Source organism: Rhinatrema bivittatum, chromosome 13 (assembly GCF_901001135.1).
Source record: "Rhinatrema bivittatum chromosome 13, aRhiBiv1.1, whole genome shotgun sequence".
Taxonomy (NCBI): Eukaryota; Metazoa; Chordata; class Amphibia; order Gymnophiona; family Rhinatrematidae; genus Rhinatrema; species Rhinatrema bivittatum.
This window is the reverse complement of record NC_042627.1, coordinates 77,004,920-77,032,591: the sequence shown is the minus strand read 5'-3', so window position 1 is coordinate 77,032,591 and position 27,672 is coordinate 77,004,920. Positions and strand designations below refer to the sequence as shown.

At 38.4% G+C, this 27,672-nt stretch overlaps 1 protein-coding gene across 8 annotated transcripts in view; it reads right to left on the bottom strand.

The window, feature by feature from the left end:
* The window catches only part of MEF2A (myocyte enhancer factor 2A), a 183,501-nt gene that overhangs the window by 103,289 nt on the left and 52,540 nt on the right, over positions 1-27,672 (bottom strand). For all 8 annotated transcript variants that reach the window (XM_029574543.1, XM_029574544.1, XM_029574537.1 and 5 more), the window contains 2 exons: positions 13,990-14,182; positions 6,879-7,082 (listed from right to left, as the gene is read on the bottom strand). In XM_029574543.1, coding sequence (XP_029430403.1) covers positions 6,879-7,082; positions 13,990-14,043 — 258 coding nt within the window. In that variant the 5' untranslated portion in view covers positions 14,044-14,182. The remainder of the gene's footprint in view (positions 1-6,878; positions 7,083-13,989; positions 14,183-27,672) is intronic.

Below are 27,672 nucleotides of genomic sequence, written 5' to 3'. Positions count from 1 at the left end.
GGTGTTTAAAATCATGAGAGGTCTAGAACGGGTAGATGTGAATCGGTTATTTACTCTTTCGGATAGTAGAAAGACTAGGGGACACTCCATGAAGTTAGCATGGGGCACATTTAAAACTAATCGGAGAAAGTTCTTTTTTACTCAACGCACAATTAAACTCTGGAATTTGTTGCCAGAGAATGTGGTTCGTGCAGTTAGTATAGCTGTGTTTAAAAAAGGATTGGATAAGTTCTTGGAGGAGAAGTCCATTACCTGCTATTAAGTTCACTTAGAGAATAGCCACTGCCATTAGCAATGGTTACATGGAATAGACTTAGTTTTTGGGTACTTGCCAGGTTCTTATGGCCTGGATTGGCCACTGTTGGAAACAGGATGCTGGGCTTGATGGACCCTTGGTCTGACCCAGTATGGCATTTTCTTATGTTCTTATGTCCAAATTTATGTTCAACAATTGTAGTTTAAAAATCAGAATCCAGGATGATAAGCAGGCCTCTCCTCCAAGTTCTTCTCCCCCCTGCGCCAACATGCATGTCCAGCACTCCTTCCCCTCAAAGGGGAAGGATATTCCTGCTGCAATTCCAGCATACAAACTGCTGGGTCCAAAAACTTGTCCTAAACAGATCCAGCAATTCCTACTGGAAAGTCCCAAAACCTCAAAACTCTTCACCCCTTGCTTCAGTCTCCTAGCAAAAGCAAAAAAAGAGTCAAAGCCAGCCCTTCCAGATGCCAGGGGGGGGATCCCTTCTGCCAGAAACACTCACAATCCAAAAGTAGCAAAGTCTTCAAAACTCAAAGATCTGCTCCCTTGGCCTCTTCTACTGCAAAGCGGAGAAAACCTCTCCCCCTCCTGAGGGACAGGAAAGACCACCTACTGATCACTCTTCTGAGGGACAGGCAATGACAAAGCCTCCCACAAAAAGGGGAGGACCGAGCAAGAGGAATATCCCAAAAAATGCCCACCCCCCTACTATGCTAGAAACGTAGAACAAAACTCAGTGACAGGCAAAGCCAGGTGACAGTTATTCATGTACATTTCCTGATAAAATAACCACTATGGCAGGGGTTGTTTTGGTTTTTTCCCCCCCAGTTTTAATGCTGCATTTTGAATTTTTTATGAAGCTCTATTCTCTACAATTATTTTCCACATGGACCCTTCCTCCAAAAACTTGTTCAAGCCTCTTTTAAATTCTATGCTAGTAGCCTTGATCATATCCTCTGCAACAGGTTCCAGTTTGATTGTGACCGGAGGGAAAAAAACATTTTGGTTTTACATTTGTTGGCTATTAGTTTATTGAGCGTCCTGTTTTAGTGTTTGCTTCATCTCATTTTTCAATTACAGTGCTTCCAAAACTTACGGTATATCCAGTATGACCCCATTTTAACACTTGACAATTCACATGATCCCAGTGAGGAACACAGACAGCAGACCTCCACTCCCTCTGATCTCCCCTCTCCTCCTCAATTACCTAAAGCAGGAAGGCAGTGGTGGCAGCAGTTGCACAGAGCCTATGAATCAGCGGGTGCACGAGTTTCCAGGAAGCCTGTGCAGCAGGAGCAAGCAGTTTTTATGAATGCTCACTGGTTCACAGGTTCCCTGCTGACTGCTGCTGCTGGATTCAGGTTACAGCAGAAGTCTGAAGGGACACTTTCTGGAGTCATGACCCACAATTTGAGAATCACTGAAATATAGCTATGCTTCTCTTCTATTATGAAAGCAGTAGCAAGGCAAATAAATGTGCTGCTTCTTGGCCAATTTGTCGTCCTCTTTAATGACATTCAGTTAACTGGTACAAGCTATAGAAAGTTAAAGGCTTTTAGAAAAAGCAGCATTTCCAGCAGTCTAATGAAGCAGTTCACTTCTGCAAGAGCTCGCTCTGACTCTGCATTTAGATTGATCAATTTCAGCATGTATATTGAACATGTAATGCAACACTGGAGTTTCACCTTTGCCTTCAAAATACTCTTTAGGATTACAAAGGCTTTAAGACAACATTTTTTATTTTATTTTATTTATTTTTTAAGAGGGATCAATCTTGATGGATTTTCTTTCGAACCCTTAAATTGAGCACGATTCTGAATAGCCCATGCTGCCAGAGCAGTTCTTAAAATGAAAAGGTAATCTGGATTTATAGTGTTCCTTGTCATAATACTTCAGTAACATCTCCAGATAAGAAAAGGAAGCAAGACTACTATTGTTACTGCCCAGCTGAAGCTGGTTAAACTGAAGCACAAGATAATGAAGTGATTTGCCAAGAAAACAATAGGATGGCAGATTCTGTGCACACTGTCCCCTTTGAGTGTTTCACATTAAACTCTGAATATAGGGAGAGATTTAAAGAGGAGAAGAAATCTATAAAGGCTGATTTATTAGCACTGTAAAAAAGTAAAAATTGTTTTAGTTTTACACTTTTGCACAAGTAGAAGAAAAGCCAAACCTTTTAACACTTGAACAAGCATACACATACTTTACTCCTTAGTCAATGAACTACCTACTACTGTATTAAAACTGTTTATAAAATGATATATGCACAAGTATTGTATACACAAAAACTGGAGTGTGGCAAGTTGCATTTCCTTCAGCAGAGAAATTTGAGCATTTAGACTTTTTATATTTTCAGTTAAAAAAAAACAACAAACAATTGCCACTGGATCATAACGCAATCTATAGTCATCTTATCCAATTAAGTTTTACCACTCAAATTATGAAATTTTCAACATGAAAAAACTTGTCAATTACAACAGCAAATAAGACAGCCTTTCAATTTTTTCATATCTATCAAATATTCAGTAATTGATATGAATCTAAACAAACTACATAAACTGACAATGATCCTCTTTCCTTCTCCTCTGCAACTTCCTCTCCTTACGTTCTATGCAAATGGAGAAAAAGCTGAATTATCTAGCTACAGTAGAAGAAAACTACCCAATACCTTGCGGCTGGCATGCAAACAGAGCTCCGCCCCCTCCCTCTCTCAACACACTCCAGCTCCGCCCCCTCCCTCTCTCACAACACACTCCAGCTCCGCCCCCTCCCTCTCTCACAACACACTCCAGCTCCGCCCCCTCCCTCTCTCACAACACACTCCAGCTCAGTCCCTCTCTCTGCTACCACAGATGGAAATTGAGCTCCATCCCTCTCTTTGGCTGCACTCTCCAGCTCTGCCGCTCTGAATTGTCCAGTCCCCTCTCTAACACCCGAACTCAGTCTGAACTCTCCGCTACCACAGATCTCAATTATGCACTTCCCATACACTGCAATATTTAACTACCTTTGAATGGGCTTATTACTAATGCACATTTTCAAGCCTCTCAATCCTCCCAGATATAACTGTCCCCCGTGTCTATATTCTCATTGTTACACTATAAAGCTATGTTGCTGCCTCATTGTTTGTCTGTAAACAGATATGATGTTCCACCAACGAATGCCGGTATAGAAAAAAAAATTAAATAAAAATAAATAAATAAATGTGTTATAAGTTGACAATAGCGACAAACCCAGAGTACTGTTCAAAATCAAACAAACACACTTATCTAATTAACTGCCTAAATGATTATCTTTTTCTCTGTGGATCCCCCTCCTCTTTCTTACAATTTGCTTTCTAAAGTGTCTGTGTTTCTACCTAATGTAACCACTATTGTTCAAGATCCTCAGAATTAACAGATTAAACAAGATAAAAAGACATGCCAGTGTTACATTAATTGCTTTTCCCTGTTATCTCACCAAAATAACTGGCCCCATGCCAGGCATTAAAATCCATAATTGAACAAGATAGTCTCTAGTGCAGACACTCGGAGGTCCATATTCAGACAGTCCAGCAAGATAAACTTATCTGGCTAACTTTGGAGGTGTATTCAATAGTGAAACCGCACTACTGAATATAGCCAGCTAACTATAGCTTCCTAACTCTAGGCCAGCTCTTTGGCCCAACCAGGCTTAGCCGGCTATCTTAACCAGCTAATAACTCCTCCCAGTTACACCCCTGGAATGGCCCTACCCTAGCCAGTTATTAACTGGCTAGATTTCCAAATACTCATTTATCCGGTTAATCTCTGAGTTAAGCTGGCTAAATGCTTTTGAATATGAACCTCACATTGTTCATCTGGTCATTAGTGGGACCTCAATGAATGATGAAGATTGACCTTTACAGAATGAAAAATCCTCTCCAAACATACCAATGAGTACATTCTGTCGAACAATGGGGACATCAAGAGCTCTAATGCCATAGATTTTTTAAAACAGCAAAGCTAAGTCAGTAGAAGAATCCTGCTATCAAGCATTCACTTCTGAACTGTAAAATCATTATTTGGAAAGTCATCTACATCTTTGTTTTTTAAAATATTAGTTCCACCACAACACTGCTACACTGTCTTTGGCTCGGACATAACTACTCATATTTTTTTAAAATAAGAAACTAAAAGGAAGACTGAATATACACTACTTTATTAATAAAAATATGAAAGACTACAAGTGTTACTAGGAAAAAATGCATTTTAAGTAAGTTTGTATCACATAACAGTGATTACAGAAAAACAATTTCCAAGTGGAAAATATGCACACTGTCTACACACTAACAAAGAAAGTTACACGATATGTAAGATCAACAGCTATTCAATTCTAAAAAACTAAAAGGCCAGGTTAACTACTTCAGCCCCCATTCAGTTATTTATTCATTTGAACTTGAAGAAACAGAAAATGCATTACAAACATGAATTTTAATTTGAAATACACAATACTTTACTACTGCCTTTTGCTTAATTTTAAGCTTGGCCTTTTTTAAATCTCATTTATACAATTTTTGTATACCGTTGCACAGTATAGCTCCATCGCTACAGTTTACATAAGACAGACATAAAAATAAAGTATGACGCAGTATTACTACATGATATGTAAAGCCTATGAATCATACCATAGAATGTACCAGAAGTACACAGACTGCTGCTTTGATGCAAAACTGGAGAGGAGATGGGAGTAGATTAATCACCCAAATCCTACCTGCTCATTGCTTGGTGGTAGACAAACCAGTGGAAGAAGCACAAGGATAAGATATCTCTCTAGAATAAAATCACCCTTCTTATATTCTCATGCTAATATTCTGGTGATAGTCAAACCAGTGGAAGAAGCACAAGGACAATATATCTCTAGAATAAAGTCACCCTTCTCATGCTAATATTCTGCAAACAGAAGCTGTAATCTTTTAGTGCAGGAAAATCTCTCCAGTTATTTTGCCTTTTGGCTCACACTGACACTGAAACAACGTTTCTATCAAATTTTTATCTCAGATCTCACTAACCAACAAATAGGACACTGCGAGCATAACCATATCTTAAACACTGTGAGAATATTAGAAGAGTATATATCATTTCATTGGCTCTTCCAATGATTTGGCCACCACCAAGTGATATGCAGAGATAATTTCACTGATACGACTTATAATACTTTGCGTGATGACTGCGACAAGATACAATTACAAGATCCAGTAATCCTGAATACTGGATATAAATGGAATTGGAGCTCTCTGAACTTGAAATATTCTCTGGGGACAGTGAGCTTCAGATTACAATACTACTTCTGTGGAGGTACAACTATCAAAACATTACCATGTCAGGCTTTTATGAATAATCAGTTTTTGGATTATCACTTTTTTTTTTTTTTTTTTAGAAATTTTAATTTTTCTAGCTATATATATTTATTGTTAATCATGTTTTAATATAAAGACTTTTTTAATTCAGTTAATAACTGATTTAATGTGCTTTGTACCCCATTGTCAAATCTACCACACCCTCTTAGCATTTTCTGTTGTGTGGTGTTCACCTCTGTCTGGTCGTATTTCATATTTTCAAACATTTATTTCATTAATTCATAAATTGCACATTAATCCACCATCATATCAAGAGTTAGGAAAACATGTCATTGGGGGATTATCACAGCCTCACTGAACTCTTTCTAGCAAGGAATCTGAAATCCCTGCCCTTTATATATTGCTATTGTACCAATAAATACAAGGGCCCACTTGTTAACAAATGGGATCCAATAATCTTAGACTAAATAAAATACTAATGTGATCGTTTAAGATTCAATAGGATAGATGTAGGAAGTTGTGATAAGGTTTTAATCATGTGGTAAAGCCTCTGAGAAGACACTACTTGTGCCAGGGAATGTTTCCACATGAATAAAATGGGGGGGGGGGGGGGAAAACCCTAAAATTAGAAGTGTATTTATTTTTATTTGGTTTTTTACACCGATATTTGAAAAAGCATATCTGTTAAAAACATCATATCAGTTTCTGATTACTGATCATTAGAATCCTAATGGCTACAGCAAGTACATTTGAAACCATAACAATACAAATTTCAGGTAAGCTTCACATTGATTTAGAGATATATTTTGCCATATAACATATTAAGGGAGTAATTTTCAAAAGCATTTACACACTGAAAACTGAATTTTACACGAGTAAATGTACCTTTATGCATGTAAGTGTGCTTTTGAAAATTGCTACAATCTATGCCGTATGAGACTTGGTTCTCAATAATGTTTTTTTTTGTTCAAAGACAGCAGGTTGCTAGAAAAATTTAAAAGGACAATTAAATCTTATCTATTTAAGCATAAGAACACTCTGATCATGTAACATCAAAACCTATAAGGTAAACCAGTAACCAGCAGTCTACTAACACTACGCCATGCACAAAATCTATTTTGATTTTAAATGTTCAATACCATCCTAAATAACTGGGTTGTAATTACTAAGATATTTTACATCCCACAAAATAAAAGTCAGTTCAGCATCACAGACATGCGGTTTTATATTACAAGTCATTAGACTATGATGCAATTTGCTTTATCAATGTGTCAAATAGTTTAAAGAGCAATGCATTACCTCAACAATATCAGAGTTGGTTCTGCTCTCGTGGGGTTCATTGTATTCTGTGTATTTCAGGAGAACTTTGTCCATGTCAGTGCTGGCATACTGAAAGAGTTTGTTAGAGCTGTTAAAAATGATGAGTGCTATTTCACAGTCACACAGAACACTGAGTTCATACGCTTTCTTCATTAATCCAAACTTCCTCTTCGTGAAGGTCACCTACAGAAAGAAAACCATTTTAATTGCTCAATCCTTTACAAGGGTTTTCTACTTTAAGAATTAGTAATAAAAATCTACACAGATATGATTTAAAAAAGGAACAGTTACAAGAGATCTCATGTCTATTCCTGGCCTGTATGTGAAAGCAGTCACTAAAAGGCATAGTTGCAGTTTCTGGCAATCTGAATCTTCCTCTGTACATGCTGTGTTCCCTATACTCACAGAAACCTGAGCGATGTTTATGCAAGACAAAAAAAAAAAAAGGGAACAAATGCAGAAGGTTCCATTTCAAGATTAAATATTATTGCCAACAGGAAAACCTAATAGTGAAGAAGATGAATTCCTGGGCTTTCCTCTGTTAGAAAAAAAAAGAGGCGGCAATTTTCAGAGTCAATGTAGTAGCAAACTATGCAAGTGGCTCAAAGGGAAACAGAGTAGTCTGAAAATATGAGTAAAGTATGCACATTAAAACAAATTATGCAGTTTGTAGCTGCTCTTTTGTGCAGGTGACCTGGGAGAAGAGGGGAACATCAGATGTACTTTTGAAATTGCTATGTATTTATTTAGATTACATCTTTTCATTGGTAGATCAAGGTGTGCTACATTTAGGTATTATATATTATTTTATTTATTCAATTTATATTCTTTCAGGCACTTCAAAGCAGATTACATTTGGACACTGTAGATCTTTCCCTGTTCCCAGAGGGCTCACAATCTAAGGGCCTGATTTACTAACGCTTTTCTCCCATTCTCCCTCTGTATTCTGACTCAACCTTGAGTACTGTGTGCATTTCTGGTCACCGCCTCTCAAAAAAGATATAATGGAATTAGAAAACAGGGAAAGGTGATAAAAGTGATAAAAGGGGATAGAACGATTCCCCTAAGAGGAAAGGCTAAAGAAGAGAGGGCTTGGGAGAGATATGATAGAGGTCTATATAATAATGAGTAGAATGAAACAAGGAAATGTTAATCAGTTGTTTACTTTTTCAAAAAGTAAAAAGACTAGGGAACATACAAAGAAGTTCTTTAAGACACAGATTTTTTTTTTTACTCAGCGCATAATTGGACTCTGGTATTTGTTGCCAGAGGATGTGGCAAAAGCTGTTAATGTAGCTGGGTTTAAAAAGGTTTGGACAAGTTCCTGGAAGAAAAAAATCCATAAATCATTATTATAGATAAGCGTGGATTTCCCCAAGTCTATCTCTGGGATAAGCAGAATGGACTCTATTGATCTTTTTGGAATCTTGCCAGGTACTTGTGACCTGGATTGGCCACTGTTGGAAACAAGATACTGGGACTTGATAGACATTTTGTCTGACCCAGTATGGCAAGTCTTATCTTATTTAAATTTTTCTTTTAATCCAATATCTACTCTTCCTAAATATTTATAAAACGGGTGAAGATAAAATCGCTAAGTGTAATAATTTTCAATCTATTTTCATCTGTCAAATATTGTAATAGGTAAAGAAAACAAAATGAAATTAAAGAGGGCAAATATTAAAGAATACAGTTTCAAAGGGATGATAAAATGGCAATTTGTAGGTTTCTGTGATTTAGTTGAACGAGTTTAAGATCCATGCATATTAATGACATACCAGTATATCATGGTTAATATCCATACTTGGATGGTACTTTTTCCTTGTCCTGTAAATCTGACTTTCATCTATTAAATCAATGTGTCACTTTAGCAGACAAAAATATAGCCAATATCTTATTTCAAACAGACACCAAGAAAACACAATAAAATATGGATTTAGTGCAAACCTCAGAAAACTTATTTTGTTTGAGGAATGCCAGCAGAGGAAGCAACAAAACTGTGACAGAATTTAAAATATACTTGGGACAGGGCACAGTGTTTTAGTAAAAGCAGATGGGAGGTAACAAATTAGAAGAAATGATGGTTCTTGAGAGTGTTTGTTCAGTAATATGAAATGTTAGAGAGCCAAAGAGGGAGAAAGACAAAGCAATATGCAGAGAACGGCAGTTCGGCTGCGAAGAGGCAGGGATGGCCTGCATGGAGCATCTACAGTTACAAATCATACATCAACAAGCACTGGGTGGATAGATGTTCAGACTACAGACTAACTAGTTCTGATAACTGTTTGGATTATTACAAAACTTTGTCCTAAGGAAGCGACGTGGCTGTAGGATTAAGTATGAGACTTGTAATAACCAGCAAGGAAGGCCATGTGTGGAATGGCCTAGCAGCGGTCTTAGGACAGATAGAGAGGGCAGTGGTTGGAACTGGGCTGAGAGGTTGGGTAAAAGATTTTAGGGGGTAGGAGAAGGGGAGATTTGCTGGTATTAGTTTAAATATGAGAATTTATGCTCATCTACTTTGCCTAGAAAACTAGGCAAAGACAAATGAGCAAAGTAGGTGGGCCAGTTGATGCTTTTCTGTTATTATCTTACAAATAAGTGCCTTTTTATTGCTGAGCACTCTTATAAAGGAGGAAACATGCCCAATATAAAATAAATATTGCATTTTGCTAAAGCAGCATAAAATCTGAATTATCATGGAGCAACAATGAGCAGTATAGGTGCTATTTCCCTATATATCTTCTCATAAGGAATTTAAAAAAAAACCCTTAAAAAACATTCCTATTTTCAATGGCCTTTAAATCAATTGCTGCTACTCAGCAACAGCCACCTAAGCCCTCCCGTAGTGCTGAAACAGTACTAACCCTCATCTGAATTGACCACTCTCTGATATGGCATATTGATGTTATTTTTATGTTACTGCTACTTTTGTTTATATCCTTTTATGTCCTTCACTGTTTTTATATTCCTTAATTATATATGTTATTTTAACCTGTAAACCGTTTTGACCAACATAAGTTGTAAAAGCGGTATATAAACATTTTTAGATAAATAAAATATACTATAGATCCCTAATATTTTTCAGAACACATCAGTTTTAAAGACGGCACTATGATACATTAAATGCGTGTTTGTATGTAGTACCAATAGTAGAGCTTCGCATTTGGCTATTCAACCAGAAAAAAACTAAGTCAATATAAATTTTGATGGGTGTTGATAAAGCAGATATTGCTCTTTCAAAGTAAGTGGATAAATGGATGAAACAACGTGTTCTGGAGTGTTCAATCTTTTCATCCACTGGGCAAAAGTCCAGGACTTAGGTTATTGAGTCAAACAACCTTTAGCTTACACTACAAATTGCTCAAATGAAATAAACAACCTTCCTTTATCATATTTACATCTGAAACAACGTTCTGGAAAAAGAGTACTTCAACCAACTGTTAAATACACTGTGGTTCAATAAAATTCCTTTCACAAATGGTTTCCATCTAAGGGGCACTACATTTAATTCATAAACTTTTGAGTGCTGAGTTTAAAGCAGTAGTCCAGGTTAACCAAAAATATTTGGGAGTTTGCAGCTCTAATTATACTATACAATTCATCTATGTAATCGCTATGTTCAATATAAATCGCTAAATGAAGCGATAGTTACGGTTCCTTGTAAACCGGGGTGATATGTATACTATACAGGAACTTCCGGTATATAAATTTAATAAATAAATAAATAAATAAATCTAGCCCACATCCAAATTAGTTGAGGGGCCATTTCAGCAAATAAAGCTAAGATGTACAGCTCCATATCAGCTGCACAGAAAATGTTTGGAATATATCGCCCCATTTAAGCTAACTAAAAGAGAAAACAGAAAATGTTTTCCTATCCATAAAATCATTCAGAGAGTACAGTGTTTATCTGCTGCTGTCAAACTGGTCGCTAATTCAGATCACAAAGCTGAAAAGGTGATAGTTAAATACAGCTCAAAACTTACCATAATCCCTTATAGTATTCTGAAAGATGAAGGGAAGCAGCCTGCACAGGTGCAGAGCTGGAGGCAGAAGTGGTGTGGAGAAGGGGTTGGGAAGAGGCTCTGAGGTCCTCTACCCTTGTCTCCATCAGTATTAACCTGCAGCTTATTTACTTTCATTTCAGTCACAGAATAGATTTTACCTCAGCGGTTATTTAAAACGAGCTGGTTGGCTTCTTCAGATTGTACAAGGTGCGTGTATAGCAAAAAGTTCATTTTTCCTATGGGCTGGCAATGTGAAAAGATGCATACATTTTGAGAGGATGTTACCTCTGTCATCAACAGCGTGTGCCACACAGCAATTACATGTGATCCTTTAATAATTCTTCTTAGATATCTTTCAGAAGTTGAGGAGCTAGGAAGCTTGGATAAAAGTGTGGGTGTAGACTTAGCCTTGGCTAGACGAAGTATCACCTTACACTGGAAAGAAGAGAAAGAACCCACTAGAGAGGTCTGGCTTATGGACACCCTGGATATTAGACCAAAAGAAAAAGCTATTTATGGGTAAATAAAATGTGGTCTAATTAGCTTAAATTTGTATGGGTAAATATAAGAGTCGCTCGCAAAAACACTGTTGCACTGGGAATCCTGCCTCCAAAATATCAAACAACTTCTTACAAGTCTCAACCTGATACTAAATTCATCAAAAACAGAACTTCTACTCATCACACCAGAAAACAGCTCCATCACATACACCCATCCTACCGTACCAAACACTACACAAGTGAGAGATCTAGGAGTTCAAATTGACAATCACCTTAACCTGAAAGCTAACATCAACAAAACCACCAGAGACTGCTTTTATAAGCTCCAAGTGCTGAAAAGAATATGACCTCTCTTCCACACACATGACTTCAGAACGATTCTACAATCAATCATTTTCGCAAAGCTGGACTATTGTAACACCATCATGCTTGGTCTCCCTTCATCACACACCAAACCATTACAAATGGTCCAAAATGCCTCCGCCCGTATACTCACCAACACCAGGAGAAGAGAACACATAACACCTATCTTGATGGACCTCCATTGGCTGCCCATCCACTTCAGAATAATCTACAAGGCCATTCTCACCATTTTCAAAAACATCCATCAATTAGCCCCAATCGATCTCCATAACCCCCTCCGATTACACCATTCCACAACACCGACAAGAGATGCTTACAAAGGATCACTTCAAGTACCTCCAGCCAAGACTACCAGACACATCACGCTTAGAGATCGGGCATTCTCCACAGCCGGTCCAACATTATGGAACTCCATTCCCCCGGATCTTAGAATGGAACCCAACATCTCAACATTCAAGAAAAGACTCAAAACCTGGCTGTTCACGCAGGCCTTTCCTAACTCCAACTCCATCTAACTCCCTTCATTCAACACGCTCCGCTAGTATTAGCGTTAATAGCCACCTCTTACAATGTTATTTATACATATATATAACTATCTGATCTTCATTTCCTTCTCATTCCAAGTTATTGTTTTCCTTGTTATATGTAACTGCTTTTCTGCACTATTGTTTATATGGTAAAGTTTTTTATAATTACACCCCTGTTTCTTGTGAACCAGCATGATGGGACCACAGTCTTGAATGTTGGTATATAAAAAAGTTAAATAAATAAAAATAAATAAATAAGAAAATCTGGTCTAACTGGCTTACATTTTTCAAACTGGATGTTTGCTTAATGGAACATTTAATTGAAAGGAACATGCAATCCTCGGATTGGGATGAGGATGTATCTATGATGTAGGTTTCTATGGTAATGACTACTCCTTTTTGTTTTTCTATTTGGTTTGTTTCTTTGTTCTGTATGTTTCAATATATGTTAACAAAGAAATGTTTAAAAAAAATACCGGTAGTTCACAAATGCAGATGTTTTACAACAAGCTCAATTTTGCTGGACTATTTGACATTATAAAAATAAAAGGGGTGAAAGCCAAAGATGTAAATAATGGTTTAATTAGTTAATTCTTAAAACAACTGAAATTTAAATTGGCTAACTATAAATAACAGCTATCTGCAGTTGCAGACTCCACCAATATGCCTGCATGCTTCCCATACTGACCAACAGTAACTCAGCCTGCCCCAATATGGGAAGCCACACAACAAGCCAAGAAAAAGGAAACCCGAGCCTGTGTGCCCTCACTCCCTGCAAGGAGCACCAGCAAGTATGGAATGGATAAGGACTGAGGAGCGTTTCCTTGCTGCTTACTCGTTTAATATTTTACATTGCGATTGAAAACAAAAAAAAGTTTTCAGATTGCAGCCTTGTTTATGCAACAAATGGTTCTCTCAATATGGGACATGTGTGCTCTTGAAAACGAAACATTTGTAAGAAATTCAGCAGAACCAGAAAATCTTATCAGGTTTTCTGCCAGGAAACCCACCTTGCAAGGTGTAAAATATGGGCCGGAATTCAGAAGAGGTTGGAAACGGACTTTCATTACTGCTCAAAAGCTTTAAACCTATGCTAATTCAACACATTTTCTGTGTGCCCTTCCACATGTCCAATACGTATGTGTATATTTTGTGTAATCACCCAATAACAAGGAGTTTTTGAAGGAAGCAGGAAGCCAATGCTTTTGTTTTTAAATGCATTACGAAAAACAAAAAAAAATAGTTTGAATGTGAATGTTTATGAGAATAGACTGATTATGGACCAATCATTTCACATGATCCGCTGAGACCGAAGGTTCATAAGTAAATTTGATACCTGGGCACAGATGTTATATGAAGGTCCTTTACAAAAAGGTTGATAGTTGTGCGACACATTTACAAACAGACACAAGCAGTATGCAAATAATCATTGTGCATTTGAATGCCTTTCTGACTGGGATGTATAGTTTGAGTGCCACATTTACCGCCCAGGTGAAGTACAAGGAAAAACCCATTTAAATGCAAGTATATCCATGTTCTGTTAATAAAGAGTACTGGCAGGGTTTAGGATAACTAAAAAATATAGTGTGGCAAAATATAAATTTTGGGCAAAAATATTCTAACTGCAGTGTTCAAGTTTCCACACGTGATGGCACTTACAAAGAAGAGTGAAGGAAACAGCATTTCTTACCTGCCTATTCCGTTCATCCACTATCCTGGTAATCTGTATTTTCTTTCTTCCCATTTTCTCTTTATAATCCAGTACAACAGTATGTTCCAAAACAATGTCCCCTCTTTTACTATCCTAACGCATGGTACACAGTTCTGTTCCCAGCGCCTTTGCGTCTGCTCCTCTAAATCTTGGTGGATCTTCTTAAAAAAACCTATAAATAAAAATTGTGTCATGAAAAATCAGCACACCACCTCGGACAAAACTGTACATATCCAATACTATGAAATATTGCACCAACGCAAGAGTGCAGACAAATGAAGACTGCTCATACATTTTGCAATCAAATACATGTTGTGGATTATTAATGTAGGATACCAATAAGGTATATTATGTTTCCATTTTATATTAACAGGCAAACAAATGCTATTATCATTTGATGAAGAACAAATATCAAAATGATTACATTATGGAAACCACTCCGGGTCCATTTTGGAAAAGGGCAGTATATAAGTAAAAATATAAAATGTAAATTAATTTTTTCTTCTTTTCATTTCTTTATTTATGATTTTCAAACAAATTAAAATCAGGACAACTTGGTAAATGTAGATTTTAAGATTTAAAATGTTTATGATTATAGAACTAAGATCCACACCACAAGCTAAAACCTGAGTGTGAGAAAAATAAAATCTGGCATTATTTAAACATAGCTTGAAATTAAAGAAAGAAACATTGGGTCAGCCCTTTGCAGACAGCGGGATCTGGGTTTGATTCTCTGCTCAGGTCTTCCACTCTCTGGGGTGGTGGCTGGGGATACTGTAGAAAGCGCCAACAGCTCCTTGGGGGGAGGGAGGGGACAAGTTAAGTCACTGCAAAGTGGTGATGCCAAATGGCTTGATTTACACAGCCCATGACTGCATGGCCACCCATTTACTCTGCCCCAGACAAGGACAGTTACTGGGAAGGGATATAAAATAGTGAGGGGAATGGGGAGAGAGTTAGATCCATCAGGATTTCGAGGGAGCCCTCTGAAGAACAGGGCTGTGACAAAATAAAATCAACTGCAAGAGGAGGTGACAAAATCCAACCAGCAGGACCATTAACCAAGGACTGCTTATAGAAACAAAAGATGGTGGATCTAGTGGCCACAGCACTCAGCTACTAATCAGGTCAATTAAATTCCTCTACAATTTCTGTGTGAACTTGGGCAAATTATTTCTTCTTTGATTCTCTGTATCCAGCTTAGAAAATAGCCACTGCTATTACTAGCAGCAGTAACATGGGATAGACTTAGTTTTTGGGTACTTGCCAGGTTCTTATGGCCTGGATGGACCACTGCTGGACACAGGATGCTGGGCTTGATGGACCCTTGGTCTGACCCAGTATGGCATGTTCTTATGTTCTTAATTGGGAAATAACACTGCTCCTTAATTTATTTGATTTATATTTTGCTTTTTGGCACTTCAAAGCAAATTACATTCAGGTACTGTAGGTATTTCCCCATCCCCAGAGGGCTCACAAACAATTTGTATCTGAGACGATGGAGGATGAAGTAACTTGCCTAAGGTCACAGGGAGTGGCAGCAGGATTTGAACCCTGGTTCACACCCTACTGCTCTAGCCAGTCCTCCACTCAATCTTTTGTGAAGTTTCATGAAGTCCAGGAACCAGAAATCTGCAGTGGCGGCACGTATGAATTTTTCTGGAGCTAAAATTATCACACACCAACAGGGATCCAGTTTGGATAGCTGGTGTAACAAATCAAATTAAGATCAAAGATGCCCTATTGTAAACCGTTGTGATGGTGAATAACTTAATGAGGGTATATAAAAACTCTTAAATAAATAAATACCAAACAAATGAGCTCAGAGGCCTAAATGGACAGATGAGATAAAGGGAAAATATATGCAATTTCCTACTGCTATATGCAATTTTTCTAATATTAACAAAGCTAAACAAATGAATCTATAGTGTGTGGTGTATCAGTTCAAATACCAATCACACTGAAAATGCACTGAGTCTAGTAAAATGACTAAGTATAAGCCAACGAGATTCACAATTTTCTCTCAGGATATATTAAAACGTTTTGGATGTTAGTTTGTTTTCTGTATAAAGGAAATCACTGGATATATCTAGAAAAGTAATATCAAACCAAGAATCAATCTAATTTACAAAAAGGAATTTAAGCTTTTAAATTTATAAAAAGTATTACTAAAAGTATTCTAAAAAAAAAACTTTTATCTTAATATAAGATCATAAGGGAGAACTATTCAGATGGGCTGGATTCCACCTTAACCACGGTAAATTCCGTCTGTGGACGCTATCATTTAGAAAGGAGATAGGACAAATTTTAAACTAGGGAGGGGGAGTGCTGATACCTGTCTGAGCCATGCACATCTGAGAGACTATTTTCAAAGGATACTGGCAAAACAGGAAAATTTTACAGCATGCCTTTATTACTTGAAATATTTGGTTGAACAGCTGAGAAATTCTTAAGGTTTTATTCATTAACTTGTAAACTTTCACACATTTACTAACAAGCCAATTATCAGCCAACACTTTGCTTCTGGTTAAATTCTGCATCAAGAATTTATCTTCTCTGCACAAATTACTGAGGAATATGAAGCTGCATAATGAAACACTTATAACACATGATGAATACATGAATGAATAAAAGTTGCTCTTAAATACTAGTTCTGCTCAAACCTCAGCAGGTTAGAATTGAGATTTTGCACTTATATCAGCATTGCTCACCTTTTCAAGGTGCTGCATATGACTGTTTTACATCACATAATTCTAACAGCATCCAAAATTATGGACCTTCATTTTAAAGAACTACAAAGACTGCTACAACTAAGCACTAATGTTAGTAAGTTAATAAGCATGGAGGTTAAAATGTAATGAAACACGATGATTTATAATGAGCTGATTATTAAGTATTAGCTGTTAGATATCTTCTGTGTAATAAGTGGTCTTGACAGTAATAGCACACTGCATATGAAATTCATAATATTGGAAAACAAATTTGATGTATATTACTTTGTAAACCATTGTGATCTTGATTTGGAACGAGGATACATAAAGTTTTTAAATAAACTTGATCATAATTTGAGAAGTTTTTCGAAATTGACCCCACATGGTGGTTTAAGGTAACTGTCGCAAACGTCCTAAGCCTTTAAGCCTCATGTCGAGCAGTTGTTAGCAACCTTGTCATCTGCTGTGGCACACCAGGCACATGATGTTCACTTTCACGCTGTCACCTTTCCCTTCCCTCTGCCCCTACCCCAACCACCAGCATCATTACCATCTCTTCTCTTCCCTCCTCACCCCACTCATCTCGTGACAACAACACCTTCCCTTTCCTTCCAGCACACAGTCATCCTCATTCATTTATCTGTTCCAAAATGCACCCCCCCAGCCCAGGATCACGTCTGACAAGCAGTATGAACTGTGCGAGCAGCACTTCTTAACCACTACTGCCTTCTCTGCAAACTTCCTCTGAAATCAGAATCACATGGGGGCCGCCGCCCCCCATGGTCTCGCGAGACCTGCTAGCCCCATGCAGTTCTGAGGAAAGCTGGTAGAGGAAGAAAAGGCAGCAGATAAGACATGCTGCTCCCCGACCCCTACCAGTGAGAGGAGGAGGAGGAGGAGAGAGATGAAGAATTTGCCACCGCTCCCCCATCTTTCCTCGGTCAGGTGGCTACAAGTTTGCTGGCACACCTGATGCTCCCTTGCTGCACTGGTTGGGAACCTCTATTATAGAGATCCATATCATCAGCCATAGTCAGAGTATACATCATTAAACACAAATTCAGCAGTGAAACTAATATTGATGTAGCTAATAAAAAAAAGAGGGAAATGGAGGCAGTGTAATTTGTATTATTTCTCAATCATCGAACATTCTAGAGGTCAATGTTGTATACAGAAGAGAGAAAATCATCAGGACAGATACAAATCAGAGACTGTATCTAACTGGCTAAAAATGTAAGCCACAAACAAAACAAAACAAAGCATGGCTCAAAAACAAACATCACTCCTCTCTCTACAAAGAGAGGACTATTTAAAACATTTATGTTCTCTGTACCGTATAACTTGCCAACGCTAACAAACATTAGAAAAGCAATAAAATAAGAATATGGAAAACAAATTTAACACAAACTAAAACCCTAACCAGTTTATTATGCAACAGATGTCGGAAAACTAGGTTGCTTACCTATAACTTGTTCTCTGTAGACAGCAGCTGTGGGTGACATCGTCTAACAGCACCATCACACAGAGCTGGCTCTCTCCGAGCTTAGTAGAAGACTTTTCTGGGCCAATATGAATTTTCCTGCACAACTGCTGCTGCCGCCGCCAGGTGAGCTTCCTCAGTCTTCTATCTAAGCTTTGAGCTTATGTATGTGCAATTCACAGTGATGGTGCTGTCCACCGAGAACACCCATTAGAAGTGGGCAATGAAGTATTCTTTGACAACCAAAAATATGAAACATTCTCAGAAAAACCAAGGTAGTGCAGTATTTCACTCTCAACATCCAAGCCATGAGAAGCGGGGACTGAACGCTGGGTATGAGATGGTCTCCTTTGCTACCAAGTAATTAGGGTTGGTAAAGGTTCCAACTGAATCAGTCTCTTGACGTACAATTCCCACAGGAGAGGAAACCAAATCTGCCTTGGCCAAAAATAAGCTATGAGAATCAGAGCTCCATGTTCTCTTATGAGTTTTACTACGGTCTTCACAAGCAGAGGTGTTTGAGGATTTCCCCCCAGTAAAGAGAAGGTGCCCATTGTTAGTTTGCCTTCTGATCCTCTCCCAAAGAACACAATACCGACATTCCTATTCAAAGACATTCCTAGCTGCAAAGAGATCTCTCTGGAATTCCTCACGAGAACAATCTTGTTTCCTACCTTCAGGAGCCATTCATGAGGTTCTAAAATCAACTCAGCTTGACTTTTGGGACATATTTTCCTGCCAGGGATGTGTCTCTTTTGGAAAATGGTACTGACCGGGACAGGTACAAGAGTGCACCTATCCCTGACTCAAGATCCAGGTTAAGGTAAGGTGGGATCTGGAGGGGGTGGGGAATTGAAGCTTCAGGGGTGGGGGGGGGTCATGGTTTTAATGCTTTGGGGGGCCAGGGTTATACAGCTGCGTGGGTTTCAGGAGGGGTGGCCACCACCACTGCCAAGCGCATTACTGGAATTTATTTCTAAATTCTGGGGGAGTTGGAGACTACCCCCGCTCAACCTCCCCTTTTGGTCGTTTTTTTTTTTTGTACTAGTGGCCCTTTAAGACTATGGTGGTCCCATGAGGTTGGGGGGGCCATCGCATTAAAGGGCCACTCACCGCATTCTTTCGTGTCATGTTTGGCCTCACCATACAACCACAATGTGTTTTCAGGGGAGGAGCCCCAGTATGGTGGCGACAGCCCCCCCCCAATATTGGGACTCCTACAATGAAAAAAAAACTCTACGATTTGATGAATCTAGGCCTTAAGTTTGTACCTGAGGTAATGGAGAGTAAAGTGACTTGCCCAAAGTCACAAGAAGCAGCAGTAGGTTACAAACATGCAGGGTAAAAAAAAAAATAAAATAAAATAAATAAATAAATATATATATATATATATATATATATAAAAAATGAGGACCAATTGTCTTAAGTCTTACACTAGTAAAAAATATAGCTGAGGGAGAAGGCAAAGTATTAAGGGGCAAAACTCTAAATAGTAACTACAATTTCAGTACAAGGAGGCCAGATGTTTTGCTCCAGATGACAGTGAGCAAAAAAGAGTAGTTATTCAGAGTCTGGGCCCTAAATTTTACACTTCTATATTTTAAACATTAGGTTGTACTAGTGGTCAAAGACGCATAGGACAGGAAAGAAGAAAAGCACAAGAACATCATTACTGACAGAAGTGCCAGTACCTTAAGAATCAAATGATGCAATCAGAGACAAAGAAAGTGCAGCAGAAAGATATAGAAATAGTCCCAATTGTATTGGGAGCCACTGGCCTTATTTAAAAGAATTTCCAGAGGATCTAGACATGTCATATATACAACATTTTGTGAACTCCAGAAGGAAGGTCTCTGACACAATGCATTAAGAAAGGTATCAGCAGTGAATTTGAAAGATTGACAGGCATGAACCTCATTAATAAATAAGCCAGTGATTGTTAAGTAGGATCTCAAAGTCTGCACAAAATTAGTCCATTTGGAGACATTACCTCTAGAAACATGGACAGAAAAACAAATGCTGCTTACTTGTAGCGATATTTACATCTCAGAAAGTACTAAGTAATTACCAGCAAAGCAAGCAATAACAGTACTGAAGACAACCTTAGAAACCAAATTATCTAAAACTTGGTTTCTAGGGTCTATTTTTAAAATAGCATCGTTTTCATTAACTTATCATTAATTACAGTATTCCTATACTGACAAAGGTCTTCCTTTACTGTGGTTGGTCATGGTCAATGTATCACGTACATGCAAAAAATATCTTAATCTTTGAAAGAATAAAGTATTGTTAAATTGAGACTTATTAAATCTAAAACAGATTAGACTTTGATTTGATGTGAATGTCCTTTTGCACAATCCTTTGAACTTCCCACTGCTTTCATTCTCAGAAAATTCATGGACAGCTTTCTTCCAGAAACCAAAGTCCTTCATCTACGAGTGCCAACACCTCCCCAAACTCACATCCATCAAAATAAATATTGCATTGTTTTCTCAACAAGAATCTGTCTCTAAACTGTCTTTCCAAGAGTACCATGTCAGACTAGACCACTTACTGGGACAGCTTAAAACTACTGTACCCTCTTGATCAGGGGTGGTTCTAGCATAATATATGGTGAGGTGGCAGTATTTTGGACTGGCAAAAAGTGCCCCTCCAAAACACCTCTACCGCAGCCACCTCGCCCTGGCTCCAAAGTCAAACATTGGATCGGGCAGGTATAAACCAAACCCTGCCCGATCCGCTCAGTGGCAACCCCGGGCAGTAGGAGTCACATTTATCCCAACGTCATCTCCTGCTGCCGCAAGACTGGCCCTGCGACAACAAGAGATGACGTTGGGATAAAACACGACTACCTAAGAGAGGAGGACATCGCAGTGGCTGAGAAAAAGGCTTAGGCCTTTAGGGCATATGTGGGTGAATACCTGTGTGTGTGCTTATGTCGGAGGGGGGTGAAAGCCTGTGTGTGAAAATGAATGGGTGGGTGTGTGTGAGAGAGTGAGAATACCTGGGGGGTAATGTGAGAATGAATGGGAGCTTACCTAGGTGTGTGTATGTATGTGAGGGAGCCAGTGAGAGTGTGTTTGAATGACAGAATCTGGGGGAGTAAGAGCTTGTGTGTGGGGGTGGTGGTGAGAGAGGATCTTCGAGAGTGTCAGTGTCTGTAAAAGAGTATGTATGTGTGTGTATATATGTGAGAAAGAATGGACATGAGAGTATGTGCGAGAGAGAAAGGATAACGTTTGTGTTCCCCCCCCCAATCCACAACCATTTTAAGGTGACTGGAAGTTAAAAAGATATCAGGTCTGGAGAGTGGGGAATTTTTTTTATTCTTATTAGATTTAACTGATGAATGTTATTTGATATGTTTTGTTTTGAAATATATATATATATATTTTAGAACATTTAAAAAAAATGTTGATGTCCTGTTCAGCCATTTTGAAATATTTATTCTATTAGTATAGTTTTACTATTATGATTAATGTTATATTTCATGATTTTATTATTGCTTTATGAGGAATGATAACATTTCTAATTTTCCATTGTTGCACTGCATACAGGTCTGGCTTCATGTAGTTTCCAGTTTCGTTTTTGTCTACACATTTCTGTTTATATTTTATTCTATATTTGGTGTCAATCTGTCTGTGTTCTACACATGTGATCGAACGGAGGAATTCTACTGGCATGTAGTTTCTGTGTAGGGATACAGCAGGCTGGCTTATTTTGTTTTCCTAACTGGAGGTTTATTGGTGTTTTAGAACCTAGTGTCATATTTGTAGTGTTACTGCTTGAGTGCTAGCATTTATTGCTGTTTTGGTGTGGGAGGTTACAGCAAACATATTGGTCTAAGCAGATTACAATGTAAACATAAAATACATCAAAATAGGTTTACTATATTATCACTGTTATTCAGTTTACTCATGGCTTTCTGAGGGCCAAGCCCACATCAAATATATTTTACAAGAGGCCTAATAACATATCTTTTTGGCAGAGTTTTCTGGTTGGCACTCAATGCACAATTAAGCTCTGGAATTTGTTGCCAGAGGATGTGGTTAGTGCAGTTAGTGTAGCTGGGTTCAAAAAAGGTTTGGATAAGTTCTTGGAGGAGAAGTCCATTAACTGCTACTAATCAAGTTTACTTAGGGAATAGCCACTGCTATTAACTGCATCAGTAGCATGGGATCATCTTAGTGTTTGGGTAATTGCCAGGTTCTTGTGGCCTGGTTTGGCCTCTGTTAGAAACAGGATTTATTTATTTATTTAGAGCTTTTTTATACCGACATTCATGATACTAATATCATATCGGAAAGGATGCTGGGCTTTATGGACCCTTGGTCTGACCCAGCATGGCAATTTCTTATGTTCTAATACATGTAAAAATAATACACATGTTGTAGTGATATTTTTACCTTGGAAGACTTTTTTCATGTACAATCTATTATAAATGCACAGTTTTTAATTGTGTATGGTGAGGGCTAGTGTATAAAGTTTGTCTAGTGCATCTGATATCTTTGCACTGACCTGGAGAGAGAGAGTGCCACACACCAAATCCCCTATTAGTCACCCATTTCCCACTTCTCCAGTGGGCAAATGCTGCAGGAATGTGGGAGGCAGGTTGTAGTGTTCCTGGGAGTGTAGCAAGGTTGCCAGCTTCCAAGAAATATCACCAGTGATGCACTGCCTGCCACTTCTTTGGGAATTCTGACCCTTCCTTTCCCCCTTCTGTAGCATTTCCAATCATCAGAAGGGCCAGACTCCAAGGGGGCACTCTGCCCCCATGACCCTCTCGATGATTTGACCTGTGCTTTGCCTTTGGGGCATAGGTGTGGGGGCGGGGGGGCATCTCATCCCTTGCCTCAGGCAGCAGATTGCCTTGAGCCGCCTCTGCTCTTGATGACATACCTTGCTTTAGCAACATATGTTGGAATGCTCTCATATGGAACCTCACCTACGGTACCATCTGTCACTGCTGCCATGAATACTATCTGTCACTGCTGCCATGAATACTAGGCACTGTGTTGTCATTAGCTAGAGTAATCGAGACACGAGATTTCAAAGAGCAATGAGTCACTGTATCCTATAGCAATGTTACCATATTGTTCTGAGTGTCAGACCTTGCTTTCAGATAATAGAAATCCTGAGAGCGCCATGATTTCTCTCAAATGACCTAGATGATCCTGCAAGGATTCAACAAGCCTGTTACCTTTATTGCCACAAAAAGCTATGTGGCTTTTATCAGTATCATGGAGAGAGAGAGAGAAAATGCTCTTCAAACATTGTTACTAGGATATGGTTAATGCTAGTCTGAACAGAAGGGTTCTAAACTAAAAATGCCATCTGTTTACCAGAAAGAAAAATGTTTTTAGTGATAAAGAACAAAGGGAATAGACATCTCGTGATCTAATAAGCAGAAAAGGAATCCTTCAGTCAATTTGCTTGAACAATGGACGAGAGGAATACTATATAAAATTATTCTATACATCTAATTTGTTCAATCTTTTGAGGGCCAGCAATGAGCAAAAACCTGACTTCTTCAGCACTATGACAATCTAAACAAACACCTGAAAACCTTTACTATAGATGGAAGTATCACGGCTCCTATATCTACCAGATGCATCAAGCTTCCTTCAAAGCATCTTGTTATCCCTTCTGAACAGGGAACAAAACTCTAATCTGTAACCTTTTTATGACATTTAGCAGCAACTTGTCTCTTAGTTATGCATCCCAGACTCAAGTCTCTCTACTCCCCACACAAAGCCCCTGCTTCTGCCTCAGAGAAGGTGCCAGGAATGCTTCACTTTCTCCCTCCTCAATTCCAAAAGGCCACAATGCATTGCATCATGCTTGGGAGTTCCTGTAGGGTTTTTAATTAAACCTCTTTCTGTAGCCCTTCTATTTAACAAATATCTTATATTCCACAAATCCATCTATGTTTGTCGAATGTCAACATAACATACATAAAAATAAAAAACATATGCATACCAATAGTTAAAATATCATAAAATACTATACAATAAATCATTTAACTGCAAATTAGCTATACATCCTGCACCTGCTTCTCAACTTAAAACCAATTTTCTACAAATGCCTGCAAAAATAATGCTTTCAATTAAATTTTAAATAATTTTGCTGCAAACGTAAATCTAATGGCAAAATATTCCACATTAATGGGGCAGGTACAGTAAAAGCCTTCGCAGGAGCAGGCTGAGAACCAGGGAAGTAGGTTTCAGATTCCCACGTCTCTCACCGACATACCTCGTAAGATAGTAATGAAGGCAGAAAAAGACCAAATGGTCCATCCAGTCTGCCCAGCGAGTTTCTTATGGTAGTAACTGCCACTCCGTGCAGGTTACCCCAAACCTCATATTATGGTAATATTAAAAATCAAAGCCAAGCAACTGCCAAACCCATAACAAAAATTACTGCTAGCAACATTTTTACAGAGTGAGCAGCCTCCCTCATAATTCATTCAGTGCTGCTGCTTGAATGTGCTTTGCTTTTGGATTTGGCCATAGAAGCAGTCCTGCACTTTTTCCTAATGTCTGCGTATCAGTACCCTAGACCCTAAAAATCAGAGCACAGCACTGATTGCCTTATGAAGCCAATTCCCCTCTAGTTGCAGCAGAATCCTGGATGCTAACTGGTTAAGGGTATTAATTCCCCATACCTTCTGTTAGGGGTAGCAGCTGCCACTCTATGCTGGTTACCCCTCATGCACCACCTGCAGCCTTTAGGGATCCGCAGTGTTTATACCATGCCTTTTTGAATTAGTTTACTGTTTTTTGTCTTCATCATCGTTTCCGGAAGGGCATTCCAGGATCCACCACCCTCTCCATGAAGAAATATTTCCCGACATTGGTTCTAAGTCATCCCCCCATCACCCCTAGTTCTACATTTTGCTTTCCTCCGGAAAAGATTCTAGGAACAAGAGCTTGGGCAAATCAATTCACCTTCCATTGCTTCAGGTACAAATTTCAGACCCCATTTACTAAGCATTCTTCCTATAAACACAAGATAAAAGAAAACCTTTAGCAAATAAGCCCTTTAGATTGTGAGCCCCCAGGACAGAGAGCAGTTCCTAAATGTAACCCATCTTGAGCTCGAGTTTGGAAAGGTAATAAACTCCAAATCTACCGAATGTAAGGAAAACATCTCTGAGGTTCTCTCTTCCTACCATTTGCCAAATTTTTCATGATCTTATTCGGATATAAGCCAAGGGTAACCCCTTTAAAGGCACCTCAGAAAGAAAGATTCAACCGATCATTGCTTCAATCATTACCACTCCAGGCAGAGCCCCTGCCAGTGCCTTGGCAGCTAGCTTCGATTAATAGGTGCATATCTCTTAGGAACTTGGCCACCAAGGTTAGCAGAGCTTTGAGAGCCCACAGCTTATTTGTAGTCTTATTCTTGTGAGTTCTTGTGCTACTGTATAAAACATGATGATCGCCATACTTTTTGTTTTTAGGCTATCTTGTATGTTATTGTATATTTCACTATGAATTTATTATTGGATTGGTAGATAAATACTCTTAATATATAAATAAATAAACCAAACTAAGCCACCTTTCCCTGTCATCAGATCCTCTTTCCCCAGCTATTGACTTCATTTCACAATAGCTCAGGGATCTGTTCTTGGACCGGTGCTTTTCAATATATTTATAAATGATCTGGAAAGGAATATGATGAGTGAGGTTATCAAATTTGCGGATGATACAAAATTATTCAGAGTAGTTAAATCACAAGCGGATTGTGATACATTATAGGAGGACCTTGCAAGACTGGAAGATTGGGCATCCAAATGGCAGATGAAATTTAATGTGGACAAGTGCAAGGTATTGCATATAGGGAAACATAACCCTTGCTGTAGTTACACGATGTTAGGTTCCATATTAGGAGTTATCACCCAGGAAAAAGATCTAGGCATCATAGTGGATACTACTTTAAAATAGCTCAGTGTGATGCAGCTGTCTAAAAAGTAAATAGAATATTAGGAATTATTAGGAAGGGAATGGTGAATAAAACAGAAAATGTCATAATGCCTCTGTATCGATCCATGATGAGGCCGCACCTTGAATTCTGTGTACAATTCTGGTCGCTGCATCTCAAAAAAAGATAATAGTTGCAATGGAGAAGGTACAGAGAAGGGCAACCAAAATGATAAAGGGGTTGGAACAGCTCCCCTATGAGGAAAGACTGAAGAGGTTAGGGCTGTTCAGCTTGGAGAAGAGACTGCTAAGGGGGGATATGATAGAGGTCTTTAAGATCATGAGAGGACTTGAACAAGTAGATGTGAATTGGTTATTTACACTTTCAAATAATAGAAGGACTAGGGGGCATTCCATGAAGTTAGCAAGTAGCACATTTTATTTTATTTTATTTTTTATTTATTTTACAGTTTTATATACTGTCATTCAGTATTGCCATCACAACGGTTTACATGCTTCCATTAAGTTAACAATCTTGTGAAACGTGATATGTACATTGTAATATTAGTTAAGTCATGGGATAGTTAATATATTAACAGCGGTATAACATAGCGTTGGTTAGGAAGAAGATTTGCATAGAAATGTTTGTTTAATAATGGTTTACAAATTTCCTTTAAGTTAACGACCTAGGGAAGGTGTTAGGCATGTTGTCATAAGAGTGAAGTCAGGGGTTCGTTAACAGATTAACGTAGCTTAGATTAACAGTGGAATTCAGAAAGATATAACAGTGTAGCGTAGCTTAGTTTAACATTTAAGACTAATCAAAGAAAATTCTTTCACTCAACGCACAATTAAGCTCTGGAATTTGTTGCCAGAGGATGTGGTTAGTGCAGTTAGTGTAGCTGGGTTCAAAAAAAGGTTTGCATAAGTTCTTGGAGGAGAAATCCATTAACTGCTATTAATCAAGTTTACTTAGGGAATAGCCACTGCTATTAACTGCATCAGTAGCATGGGATCTTTAGTGTTTGGGTACTTGCCTGGTTCGGCCACTGTTGGAAACAGGATGCTGGGCTTGATGGACCCTTGGTCTGACCCAGCATAGCAATTTCTTATGTTCTTAGTTATTTCCGGCACGAATACGTATGTTACATTATTGCACACAACGTTAAACACCCTTCATTTTCATAAACTCCGCCCAAACTCCTCCCTTTTGACTATATTTTTTGAATTTGCATACACATCTCTCGATGCGTTATTTACCAAAGGTGTTAGGGCATTATCGTGGACGTTTAAGACCCTATTGCCCATGATATCATCCCAACGAGATTTGAAAAATGACCCTGTTAGATTGTAAATCCTCTGGGGTCAGGGAAATACCTAAAGTACCTGAATGTAATGCGCCTTGAGCTACTAATAAAAATGTCAAGTCTGAGGATAATTCATCATTTAGGGCAATCATAGAAAACATTTTGTTCGGTGGGAGTGGGATGCATGTTTAGACAGACTGTCATTTCTAATGGTTCTTTCCCTTTCTAATTAGTAGCAAGTG